Source organism: Melanotaenia boesemani, chromosome 22, assembly GCF_017639745.1.
Source record: "Melanotaenia boesemani isolate fMelBoe1 chromosome 22, fMelBoe1.pri, whole genome shotgun sequence".
Lineage (NCBI taxonomy): Eukaryota > Metazoa > Chordata > Actinopteri > Atheriniformes > Melanotaeniidae > Melanotaenia > Melanotaenia boesemani.
Window position 1 is genome coordinate 23,504,883 of NC_055703.1, and position 12,678 is coordinate 23,517,560.

General features: G+C 37.8%; 1 protein-coding gene across 1 annotated transcript in view; it reads left to right on the top strand.

Moving 5' to 3' along the window:
- man1a1 (mannosidase, alpha, class 1A, member 1) overlaps positions 1–12,678 on the top strand; it is a 138,225-nt gene that overhangs the window by 108,955 nt on the left and 16,592 nt on the right. The window contains exons 6-7 of the mRNA XM_041975287.1: positions 8,977–9,100; positions 12,163–12,256. Coding sequence (XP_041831221.1) covers positions 8,977–9,100; positions 12,163–12,256 — 218 coding nt within the window. The remainder of the gene's footprint in view (positions 1–8,976; positions 9,101–12,162; positions 12,257–12,678) is intronic.

A 12,678-nucleotide genomic window follows, 5' to 3' on the forward strand; every position in this document is an offset into this window, starting at 1 on the left:
GTAATTCAGGGCTGTTTTTCTGTATCAATATCAGATCTGTATCAAGTCAAGTCTGAAGTCACAACTAAAGTATAGCTTTCTTAAAAATCCCCAGATTAGGGACATTGTTGATGCACATATACAAATACAAACAGTTTGTGCTTTTTTTAGTTGCTTTAAGTTCATTTACTAAAGTAATCGAGGCATCTTTTCTTAAATGGTATCAATGGTATAAGTAGAATATTGCAGGTTTATTTTTAAAGTGAAAACGCAGCAGCATCACGTTTCTGACACTTTCTGCCTCTCTGACACACACAAACACTCATGCACTATTTACCCAGTCATTATCTGTTTTGGCCACTACACCCTACAGCTCTGCTATCAACATTCAGACTGATAAAGCCTTTGCAAATCACTCCTACCACACTGCATACTGACTGGCCTAAATGGGATCAGGCATTCTGTGATTATGTGTGTGCATGCTTGGTTGTTTTGTTGAGGTGTCTGGATCTGTGCTCCACCCTAAGATTAGCTACCCATTCCTCTCTGCAGGCATCATGGTGATGATTGTATCCCACACATACTTATATGCATGCACCTAATTATTTTTTTCTATATGGAAATAAAACATTTGAAAATGATTCAGCTGCCGACACAGAAAAAAGATGCTTTTAAAAGGCAAAGAGCGAAAAAATCCCTTTGAATGTTGAGTATGACATCAGTGTTAGATATTAGTGAGTTTTGACACTGCTGAGTGAATTTATGGGAACATATTCAGTCTACTGAGATTTGCAGATGCTTCACTTGGATACAGTTTCTTCTTTCTTTTGTCTCCTTTTGGCTCAGCAGCTCCATTCATCAGTAAGTAATCTCCCCTACTATCACTCACTGTCACAAAATGCTTTAATTTATGGAAAATGAATGCTTTCCAGCCTTCCAGATGTCATCATCTTAATGACATTGGAACCTTAAAGCCAAGTCCTCTGCTCAGTTTCTTTACCCCACAAAGAGAAATGTTTTCAAATGTCACTTTCAGCTGCAGAAATCGAGGCTGCTCTCTGCAGCAAAGAGGTGATGGTTAAAATTAAAAGAGAGGTTAAAATTAGTTTGTGAAACCATGTGTATGTATTTCAAAGGAAGCGCTAACCCTTTAAAATCTGAGTTTATTTATAATTATATGTAAAAACTTAAATACAGCAAAACATATCAGTAAAAGAACAACTAAACAAAACAGGAATAAAATAGAATACCATTAAATGTTATGCAGATAACAATAAATAAATGCAAATAAACAATAAATAATATGATATAAAAGAGCAAATAATAGCAGGTTTGTTTATACTGAAAGTGCTTCACAGCATTTTAAGGCCTAATCCATGTAGATGAACAGATCAGGGGTATGGTTGTTCTATATGGGCTCAATCTAGAGTCGTAAAGATTTTCCAGCTGGAAATGAATGTTTGCAAATAACTTCAGAGTTTTTATTTGTAGATCAAGTTTTGTCACAAAAAAATATGCTTGAGAAATTCAAGTTTGTGAATAGAGAGAAAAGGGTTTGCAACCTGCAAAAAAAAAGATTTTAAAAGACAAGATATTAACATGCAAAGCGAGAAACTGCATGCAAGAATTTGCAGATGTGGATTTTTGGTCACGTCTTTACATTCCTATCTGATTGGATGATGACAAATCAAACTGTCCAATTAGAGAGGAGACGACTTCCTGTCCTTCCGACTCTTAAAGGGAAGTAGATTGATTTTGGCTCTACCTCTGTGACTAAACGTATGTGATGAAGTTTGTAACATTATCAAGCAAATTGATATCATTCAGTCTGAGACTTGAGCTGCAGGTGCTTCAGACTCTCTCTCGCCAAACCGCCGCTTTCGCCTCCATCCAGCAGTTATTATTGGTCGCCTGCCTCGCTCTCCTCCGGCTGGCCTCTGTGTGCTGCAGCTACGATTTCAACAATGCTTGTGTTCCGGGGTAGCCGCTGTTCATCCAGTGCCATTTAATAAACCACTCTGGTCGCACCATCACCATTTAGAATGGCAATAATGCTACAACTCATTTCATACAATTGTACACCTTCATGCCACATTACAAACCTTTCTAACTTAAGATGGGACAATAGCACTATTAAATACCTGGGTGTTAAAATTCCAAAAGATCTGTCTAATATCTACACTCTAAATTACCTGCCAATAACCAAAGGAATAAAGGAGGACTTAAGTAGATGGACTTTGTTGCCATTTAACCTACATAATCGTATAGACATAATTAAGATGAATATCCTACCACGACTTCTTTTTCTCTTTCAGTCAATACCCTCAGCAATACCCATACAACAATTTACAGAATGGAGGAGGATGTTTTCAGGATTTATTTGGAAAGGTTCAAAACCCAGGGTTAGATATAAAACCTTACAACTACCTAAAGAAGAAGGAGGGCTCTCTTTGCCAAATATGGAGAATTATTACAAAGCAGCACAACTAAGATACTTAATATATTGGTGCGACCCATATTATAGTGCTAAATGGAAGAACTTAGAAATATCCCAGTTAAACATACCCCTACAGACATTAATAGGAGATAAGAATATGTACTCACAACAAAAAGAGCACTTAAACAGCTTGACAAAAACTTCTTTAAACATCTGGTTTGAAGAATGTCGTAAACTAAAACTGGAAAACCAAATCAAATTGCTCAGATGGATACCATATGATAGTGATTTTAAACCATCACGGATTGATGAACGATTTAAGTTTTTGGACCTTTAGAGGTATAACTACATATTGTCTTATTTCTAGTGTGGAAGAACTGAATAGTTTTCAAACACTGAAAGACAAATATGATCTAGAAAAACAGGATTTCTTCAGGTATCTTCAGGTCAGAGCCCACTTTAATTGTGCAATAAAAATAGGAACCGGTTACTCAGGTCTAGTTAACATACTGATAGATGCATACAAGTCAAATATTAACAGAAAACTGGTCGCTAGATTTTACCGATGCCTACAGTCCTATAACAAGAACTCCACAACTTATGTTAAATCTAAATGGGAGAAAGAAGCCAAAATAACAATTTCAGAAGAAGGTTGGATGAAGATATTGAAAACTTTACTGAATACCACAAGCTCAGGTCTATGGAGGGAATTTATGTGGAAAAATGTAATTAGATTTTTCATTACACCAAAAATAAAACAACTCCAGACAGCCAGGCTGAGGGAGGGACGATGCTGGAGAGAATGTGGAGAAACACTAGCAAATCATTTTCACATATTTTGGGACTGCCCAGCTATTAAACCACACTGGCTAGGAGTGGTAGAGGACATCAACTCAGCAATGGGTTACAAGATCAAACATGACTTTCGCACGGTATACCTTGGAGACACCTCATCCTGTACTAAATCTAGTGACAGATACTTGATCAACATATTGTTGGTCGCCAGCAAAAAGGCAATAACAAGACATTGGCTGTCTAAAGATCTTCCAACTAAAACCGAGTGGATAGGAATTGTAAAGGAGATATATAACATGGAAAGAATAACCTTCTCCCTGAACCTGAACATAGATAAATTCAATGACTACTGGAAGAAATGGAAGACTTGCGCACCCTCATAATGAAAATGAAATATACATACAATGATACGATTATAAACCAAGGTGTTGTAGGTGTTGATACTGTGTGTGTTTATGTCTGTGTAGGTAATGGAACGGGAAATGTAGCTATCCTCTGAGGCTGATATAAGTAAACCTACTATCTAATCTTAACAAAGGGATACAGTTCATAACAATACCAAAATAATAATTCACTTCACCCTATGTAAAAATCTACAAATGCCAAGCTACTCTTAGTCCACACTGTTATTTATTGATGGTTTCTCTTAACAGTCTGTGCCTGTTTCTGTTTGTTTACTGATCTATACTGGTGTTGTTTGTATGTACGAAAACAATAAAAAATAAAATATTAGAATGGCAAGAATATACATGTTGCTCAATCATAAATCAGCAGCTATCCAGCCATGACCTTCTTATCGCTTAATACTTATCATAAAATTATTTTAAAAATGATTAAATTAGTAAATTGTAATTAGTAAATTGGTTTGAAGCCTCACATTCATTCTGCCTCTACCAACCACTGATTGCCCCCAAAATATCCTGATTAGAGCGTCTTTATTATAATCTTTGAAAGTGTATCCAGATGTAAATGATCTTGTGTCATAGAGTCTCAGATTTTCAGTTCAAGTTTATTTATCCATATTATAACATCATAAGTCATTTATGGCTTTCCACACCACAGTGAAAAGTTTTCAGTATCATGAACAGAAACGGATTTCTTTGAGGAAGCAGTTTCCTAATATAGAGAAAGACGTTCAAAATGACTACACAAACTTTGACAAACTGGTGGGAGTCTGATGATTGAAGTTACACAAGACAAACTCATCCTGCAAACCTGCGTTAATGCTCCTTAAAAGGTCTCAAAAATGTTTATTTTTGGATGGTTTGCAGCTTTTATGTTTAGTGTCAAGCAATTTTTTGGGCTCAGACTGTCTCCAGGGTTCTTGTTGGATGAACAAAAGGAGTATTTTAACCATGGCCACAGTTATGAATAGATACATGCAGCAGTCAGACAAATGTGATATTGCTGGTAACATGGTATCACAGCCTTCAGGCACTTTTGGAACAGAAAAAACCCTGGCATTCAGAGTATATAGAGATTTGTTTTAAAGATCAGCACACAATTGCACACCGCACACTTGCAGCTGCTCTCCTCAGCAGTAACCTGAGGCGGTGGAAGGCAACCATGATTTAAGGCCTCTAATTAAGTTGCTAACTGTGACACTATCGCAATTCACATTTTCTCTGTTCCTGGAGGAGAAGTGCCACAGATTTTAAGACAGAGAGAAAGAGACTCACAGCAAAGACAATCAGGTGGGAAAGATGGGTCGTGGCCTGGGCGAGGCAGAGGACATCCAACACATAGAGAAAAGAAAAGGAGAACTGGGCCTAAAAGTAGGTTTGATTTAAACCAAACAGCGAATTAGACTCCCATACATAATATTTAAAGACTCTGAGAAGGCAGATCCTGGTGTGAATAGAAAGTCTTTTTTCTCCCAGGTTTCTGTTTGACATCTCAGAATTAAAACAACTGGTGTTGGCTCTGCAAAATGCACGGCCGGGTGTTAAACTAGCAAGCTAAGATTTATTGTTTAACACACAACGGGGAAATGGCTGTGACTGTGAGGGGTTGAGTGATAAGACCATTGGACAAAAGGGGATTTAAAATAAAAAATAAAAAACCCCAAAGGAGAAAAACATGTCCTCCAGTGCAAATCACAATGGCATCAATGTGGGAGGACCCAGTTTGTTCCTCTCTAGGCTGCAGCTTTACATCTGTTTTTGATGCATGAAACCAGTTAGTTTTCTTTTAGTTAAATTCAGGGGCTTGTTTTAACTTTGAATATAATCCCTGAACCACTCTTTCACAGTTTGAGCCTGATGCATTGCTGAACCTCGACTTGATAAACTGAAGCAACCCCGCATCATGACACTGCCTCCTCAAGCTGTACAGCAGCCGCTATATTACTTCTCAGACACGTACCTGTCTGCTTGGTTATTATTATGGTTATTATGGTTATTTTTGGCCTCAGTAAAACAAGTTGATAGAAGATTAACTTACTAACTTTTGTTCATTCAGTTGGTTTTCTGGAGCTTCCAAGACAGTACAGCTATAGAGTTTGTTGAGGCTGACATCAGTTTTAGAGCTTTTTTCTACTTCTCTCATTGTTAAGACTGATTAATTGTACTCAAATACAATCTAACTTGCTTTGTTAGTACTTTAAAAACAACCACAGAGGACCAAAATGTTGCACAAAACCACAATTAAAGACATAAGAAATAAGTAACATAATACGACATGAAACACAAAAAACGCCCAAAAATAAGATGAGACATAACAGTAAACAGATACAGTAAAATTAAATAATAAAATTATTATTATTAAGGCCAAGCAGAAAATATTTTTAAGGACTGTAATGTAATGTTATTCCACAATTTAGGATTTCTCTCTTTGTCTTAGGCACTCTCAGGAGCTGCTCAGCTGGTCTAAGTACCTCAAATGTTCTAACATACACAGATTAGCCATGACATCAGGATTTGCAGTCTTCAACCCACCAAAAGATCTCTAAGTCATCAGGACTTAGACAAAGAACATCTCAGTGTTTCCTGGGGTGCAGGAATGTTGGAGGTTTTGTGGGTTCTGGATTGGCTTTTTCTTCCAGTAGCAGATCCCATCAGATTTGTGTTTGCACACCTGAGCCTCTTTTTCTCATCCACTGAGTTTTTTTAAGCAGCTTTTTTTTAGGTCATCTGGAGTTCTGATGGCTGCTGCTGTAGAGTGTTTTTGCAGGTCAACAGCATCCATCTAAATGCTGGGATGCAGGTTTTCAAAGTACAACATTGTATTGTGACAAGATGTGTATATTGACAGTGCACACAGTGTTGTATTTTGGAGGCAGATTGTATTAATATGAAAAAAAGCTCAGTGGGTAAAATCCTGCATGGACTGATGTAATGTATGCCTGATTATAATTGCAAAGCACAACCAAATGTGGGCGAAGCCAATTCATCTAAATCCACCATAAAGGGCTTCTGTTAGCCAGACAAACCTCATATATCACTTCAATCAGAGGTGGATAACGTTGGATGATCTCTTGATTTATTATGAAAGCTCAATATCAGTTTTGAAACACAAGTGTAAGCCCCAACATAATCTCTTAAATGTCCTCTTGTTCTAGGTCACTGCAATATTTCATTAATATTTCCGTTCTACATGATTTTGTTGAGCTATGTAGCATTAATACTGTTTAATGTTTAATGGCTCATGAGCACATTGCATCAAAAAGAGTGAAAACGAGTGAGAGAATCCACTGACGGCAGCTTTTTATTACTCGTCAGTACTGAAACATGAACAAAAGAAGAAAATGGCAAAATGTGTTGTACACTTGATGTAATTGCTAGCTAGATAATTTCTACTACGTTTAATTAAAAGCCAGTTGACACAAACTTAGAAAGAATGGCTAAAACTTTAGCAAAATCAGGTATTTGTGTAATATTAGTACATAATGTGTAGTGCTATGGGTCATTAACCAAATATTTTAGGTCTTTGAGCTACAGTATGAAGGAGCATGTAGTTCAAACAGAGCTCTGGAAACTGGGCTATCAGGTCATGAGCATCAGCAGCCAGGGACAGCAGTGGACTGATGCAGGTCTGTGCTTCATTAATATCATTTTCTAGTCCAACAAACGAGGTGAAAGCAGCACCAGTGAGCTTCTGTCAGAACAGTAACACGATTATCCATCAGTACCTGTTGAAACGAGTTCATTTAGTCCAAAGTGGAGCAGAAACAGTTTGCTGGCCCAGATTTATTGGATTTACCTGCATTAATGCAACACTTCAGTCATTATTTCCTCACTGTAAACAGGTTTAGAAGTAGCCATAAAGAGTTTATTCATTTTATATACACTTTATTTTCTCACCACCTTCTGTCTGCCATGACTTAGTGATGATGTTTGAACAAGCAAAGTGTCCTTAACAGATTCTGTTTTATTACTAATTATCTTCCATCCAGCATCGCAGATCATGTAAAAAGTCTTAAATTCATCCTTTTGAACCTGTAAGACACACTTCCCGGATTCAGGATATTCAAAACTTGCTTTCATCTCCGTCTCTGGTGTGTGTGTTTGCTTTAAACATCGGCTTCCCCCTGCTGTCTGTTGTTTTGTCCTCTCTATCAGGGGTTTAGTATTTCTCGCAGCAGGGCTTTGGGAGGGATTGGATTGACAGGGGTGAGCTGGAAAGGTGTGCGTTGCATCCCCACCCCACCAAGCAGAGGGATTTATTGCTCATCACAGGGTTTATAAAAGGATTGGAAAAGATGGACAGGCAGATGAAGTCTCCAGATAACAGGTGGAGGCAGCAGGAACTCTTAATCACAGTGTTGTTGGGAAGAAAGTTGATTATGCACCATGTGACTAAGTAGTTAACAAGTACACATCTCTTAAATAAATCAGGGTCTGTTATGATTGGATATCTTCCTCACTGGTGACCCTGATTTTTCCTTTGTGCTCGCTGCCCTGGTCCTGCCTGTGTTTGGCTGACTTGATTAAACTCATGGTGTAATGGGAAACAAATTATGGCTTGTGCAGCGTGATGAGTTGAAGGGGAAGATAATTAGTATGTTCATCCACCTCTTTAAAAATATGTGTGTATGGTGCTTTTATGAATTCACACTCCTCCACTTCTGACTTTTTCTCATTTGTGGGACGTTTTCGTGCTTCAGCTTCCTCTGTACATCACCGTGTTTGTGTGGGTTGAGAACATGTGGTGCAGGCGTTGCGGTAAATAGTCGATATGTATTCATGAGTAGTTATTTGAAGCGTCGCCATCAGAGTCATCAGTCCTTGGCCTGGAATCTATTCATCGGTGTCTCTAATGGTCGTCTGTCCTTGTCTAGTGAGGGGTGGTGACTCTCAGATGTCCCTGCGATGAGACGAAGGCCCATGGGAAGTTTCTACAAGAGCAAAACAAACTTAAACAGATGCCTCTACATTATTCTTCATCTATTTTAAAAATCTGTTTGTAAATGTCTCAAAAGCAAAACATAAGAAATGCTAAAAGCTTTCTAAAATTAAACCTGAATCAGAGCAGGAAACGTTTTGAAGCCTTGGCGTCTCCTTTCAGCTGTCAGTTTAGAGAGAGAGCTCTGACGAGTGGCCTCATTGATAGTAAGCTGCTGTTAAATCATGAGGATTTTTTTAGCACAACTTGATAAAAGACCAGCTAAAACAGGTGAAAGATGTGTATAACTCACTTAAATGTTCAGTAAAAATATAAGGCATTAACCACCACTCGATTTACAATTTGTCCCCTTTTTATGTGTTTTCTTTATTTCTCTATGAATTTAAACAAACTGCCTCTTCTCTGCTTCTGTCTTTGTCCAGTGGTGTTGGTAGAAACTGGCCATGGGCATCAGGTGGAAGCAGCATCCTGGCAGAATATGGCACCCTGCATTTGGAGTTCATGCATCTCAGCAAACTCTCAGGAAACCCAGAGTTTGCACAAAAGGTAACCATGACAACAGAGATATGGCAATGTCGCCATCTTGGACAATATTTGTAATGCACAAAACATTTTCCATCATTTAATTACACAGTGAGACGTTGCATTCATTGAATATTCTTCATCATTGATGGGTTCTTTTTCTTTATTTACAAAGACATCTGTCATTTCGTCGTATAAGAACGTGTAAATTAAATACCATAATATTCTGTCATTTATAGTAACAAATGGTCCAACAGGACCCCTTCCAGTCCAGGGGAGGCAGTGCATCTTTTAAATTAGCTATTCTTTGGACTGGAGGCCTTAAACTCATCTGCAGACCACAGTATCATCGTTGCAGATGGAGTACATGCTGCAGGAATGTCTTTAGGCCACATTTACAGTCTAGTCTAGTCAGCTTCTGATCACATGTCTGCTGAATTTATAACACTTAGCATGTTTCCATTAAGCCAGAAAAAAGAACTCATTATTGTCAGTCCAACTCAAATCCCTTGAAGCTGGACTATCTCACCGAGATAATGCAGTTGTAGGAACAACTCCTGCATGTATATATGTAAAAAAAGCTGCACATAACCTGAATTTTCATATTTCTCCATCTGTGTAGTTATTTTTGACCCTATGTTTAACCTCCAGAGCAACAAAAAGACTCAAACGCAGCATCTATCTACAGGCGGGTCAACTCCACACCCCACCGAGTACATTTTACACTGCTGTGCTTTAACATGCTCTATTAAAACAATTTATTTTGTTACTTAAACATTTTAATAAGTTAGGGCATATTTTTTACAATATTTTAACATTTTATTTAAGGTGGAAACATTCAAATAATAAAGAAGAAACCTTGAATATTTTTTATCAAAACCCTTGCATGCATGTATGATGATCTCCAGCATGTTTCAGTCAATAACTAACAGTTAATCAATCAGTAAACATTTGTTTATATTGCACATTACAACACCTAAAAGGTGATCAAAGTATGTTACAGTTAATATGAAAATGATATAAACAATAAAAAAACATAAGTAAAAGCTGGTGTAAATGTCACAAATGTATATGTCCTGGTATAAAAGGCCAATTCTACAATGGTGCACAAGTTTGAGTCTAACTTTTCTATATCGTAGGAGCAAAAACAGCAAAGTGATGGCTGCACTGTTTATACCTAGTCCTTGGTACTTCTGAGGTGCAAGAGGACATTGAAGACCTCAATGTCCTCTTATACTTATGAAGAGTAAAGATTTCTGGGAGTTAAGCTGGGACAAGGCCATTTATGGCTTGAAAAAGCAAGCATTAAAATCTTAAACTGAATTCTAAAATGAGCTGGGAGCCAGAGAAGAGCTCTGGGGTGATATGTTTATGTCTGCATGTGTTGGTTAAAAGATGGGCTTGCAGCATTTTGGACTAACTGAAGGCAAGTAAGTGAGGCTTAATGTGCATTGCAATAATCAATCTTGTGCTAAATAGCTTTTCTAGGTCTAAGAAAAGGTTTAACTGTGACCAGCAGATGTAACCTAAAGAAGCTTGCTCTGACAACAGAATCAATCTGTTTGTTGAATTTTATGCAACTGTCAAAATCAAGTCCCAGAATTACTTCTCATTATTCAGGTGCAATAAATCTTGAGAAAGCCATAGCTTTACTTCACTCAGGCAGCTTAACAGACAGCTGCACAATTTCACTGGAATAACTTTGTGCATCATCAGCATAACAGTACAAATATAGATTGTTTGGCTTTGACTGACCCCAGCAGCAGCATGTCCAAAAAATGCTGCATGATTCAGTAGCACCAGCACAACAAGAGCCCTTATATCAACTATGATACGATCATTACGAACTTTTTACCCTTCAAACTCGGCTAGATCGCTGGTGCCCCCAAGCACCATGCATGTAATGTCTCTCAGAAACAGTAGTGTGTAAGTACCATGTGTGGGATAAATTAGGATCAATAACTCACCTTTTAGGTGATCTACAAAGGTTTTTCAGGCATTTATATCCCGTCCAGAGATTTACAATCCAGGTGCAAATTTCAACGTTTTTTCTGACTATATGTTAAATCCACAAGAAGCGATCCATGATAACAACAATATTTCTCAACTTTCACCAATCAGATATCTTAAATTCATGGTAATGTCCAATCTGGAGCAGCCAAAAATCCAAATAAATGATGTCTGTCTGGAAAGAACAAACATAACGGTCCTCTGTGGAGGGAGTAAAGCCAGGAAAACATTTTTGATGCCTAATGGTGCCAAAAACCAGCTGAGTTGGAGTTGGTTTTGTCAGGATAGTAGGTTAATAGTATCATAAATAACTGTCCATGTCCAAAAAAAACACGCCTGGAAGAAAAGTGTAAAAATGTAAATACTTTCTGTCGTGTGTTTCTTTTAATTCTAATATTTTTTTCTCCTGAAAACCAAGACTTGAGAGAATGATATGCAGATGAGAAAAGGCTTGGCCACTGTTGATCTGTGTGTTATTTCTACAAAGAGCTGTTAGTAATAAATTCTGTTTGGTTGTTTTGTTTGGCCTTTATGCTGCTATCTCTATTGATAAATTCATTTTACATCATTTAGCCTCATAATCTGACAACATAGGCTGTCCTGAAAAACAGAAAGTCTGGACTTTGACTGGGATTAAAAGGGTTGCGGTTCTAAATGCATTTTTACATTAAAAGGCAAAAAAACAGATGGACCAAAAATGGAGTTTTTAGGGTTAAAAGAGCTAACTCTGTACCTTGTGGAAATCTGAACCTGATCTGATTGGACTTTTTGAGAACTGACTTGCCTTTTAAAATATAATTTAAATAGCCACAAAGTGGTCTGTGTGAAGCAAAGACATAAAACCCAATAAATGTCGCCTCTGCAGCTGTTACCTTCATCTAGTTTCTTCATATCCATTTTGGTTCTGTGCAGACCAGGAAGCTTTAGCAGATGAGTTAGTTTCAGTGTATTTCTATATATTGTTTATAATAAAGTTGTGTGAGTATGTAAAATGAAACTTTTTCTCATTAAAAGTCTTTGTCTACAAACACCTGGAGACAGCTGTTGAGTTAAATTTCTGCTTTTGTTGTCTTCAGGTGATGAACATCAGGAAAGTCCTTAATCGTCTGGACAAGCCTCAGGGGCTCTACCCCAACTACCTGAACCCCAACAGCGGCCAGTGGGGCCAGCGTAAGTCCTCCGCACACCCATCAGTTACTTATTTTCCTGGGTCACCTTTCTCCTGCTGCACTTCAAGTCAACTTGTACGATAAAGGTTCACAGTGATGGTAAATCTACCGAGTAGTAAAAATGTTAAGATGGCTGACGGCTGATCACCACAGGGTCATGATGATAGTATCCAGTAGGAACAGAGTGCTTCTCATCATTATATCAATCTCATGTTAAACATACCATTAATCCTGTTTCTTCTTCTCATCTAGAACCACATTAAAGCTTAAAGTGTTTTTCCTGCTGACCTTTGTAGGGTTGATTATTTCTATTACCAGCCAGAAAAATGTGTTGATCTGTTCTGGTCTTTTGGTTCGACACGAGTGAAGCTGATGGCAAACATTTCCCTCATTGTGGATCAAAGCTCGACTCTTGGGCTCATT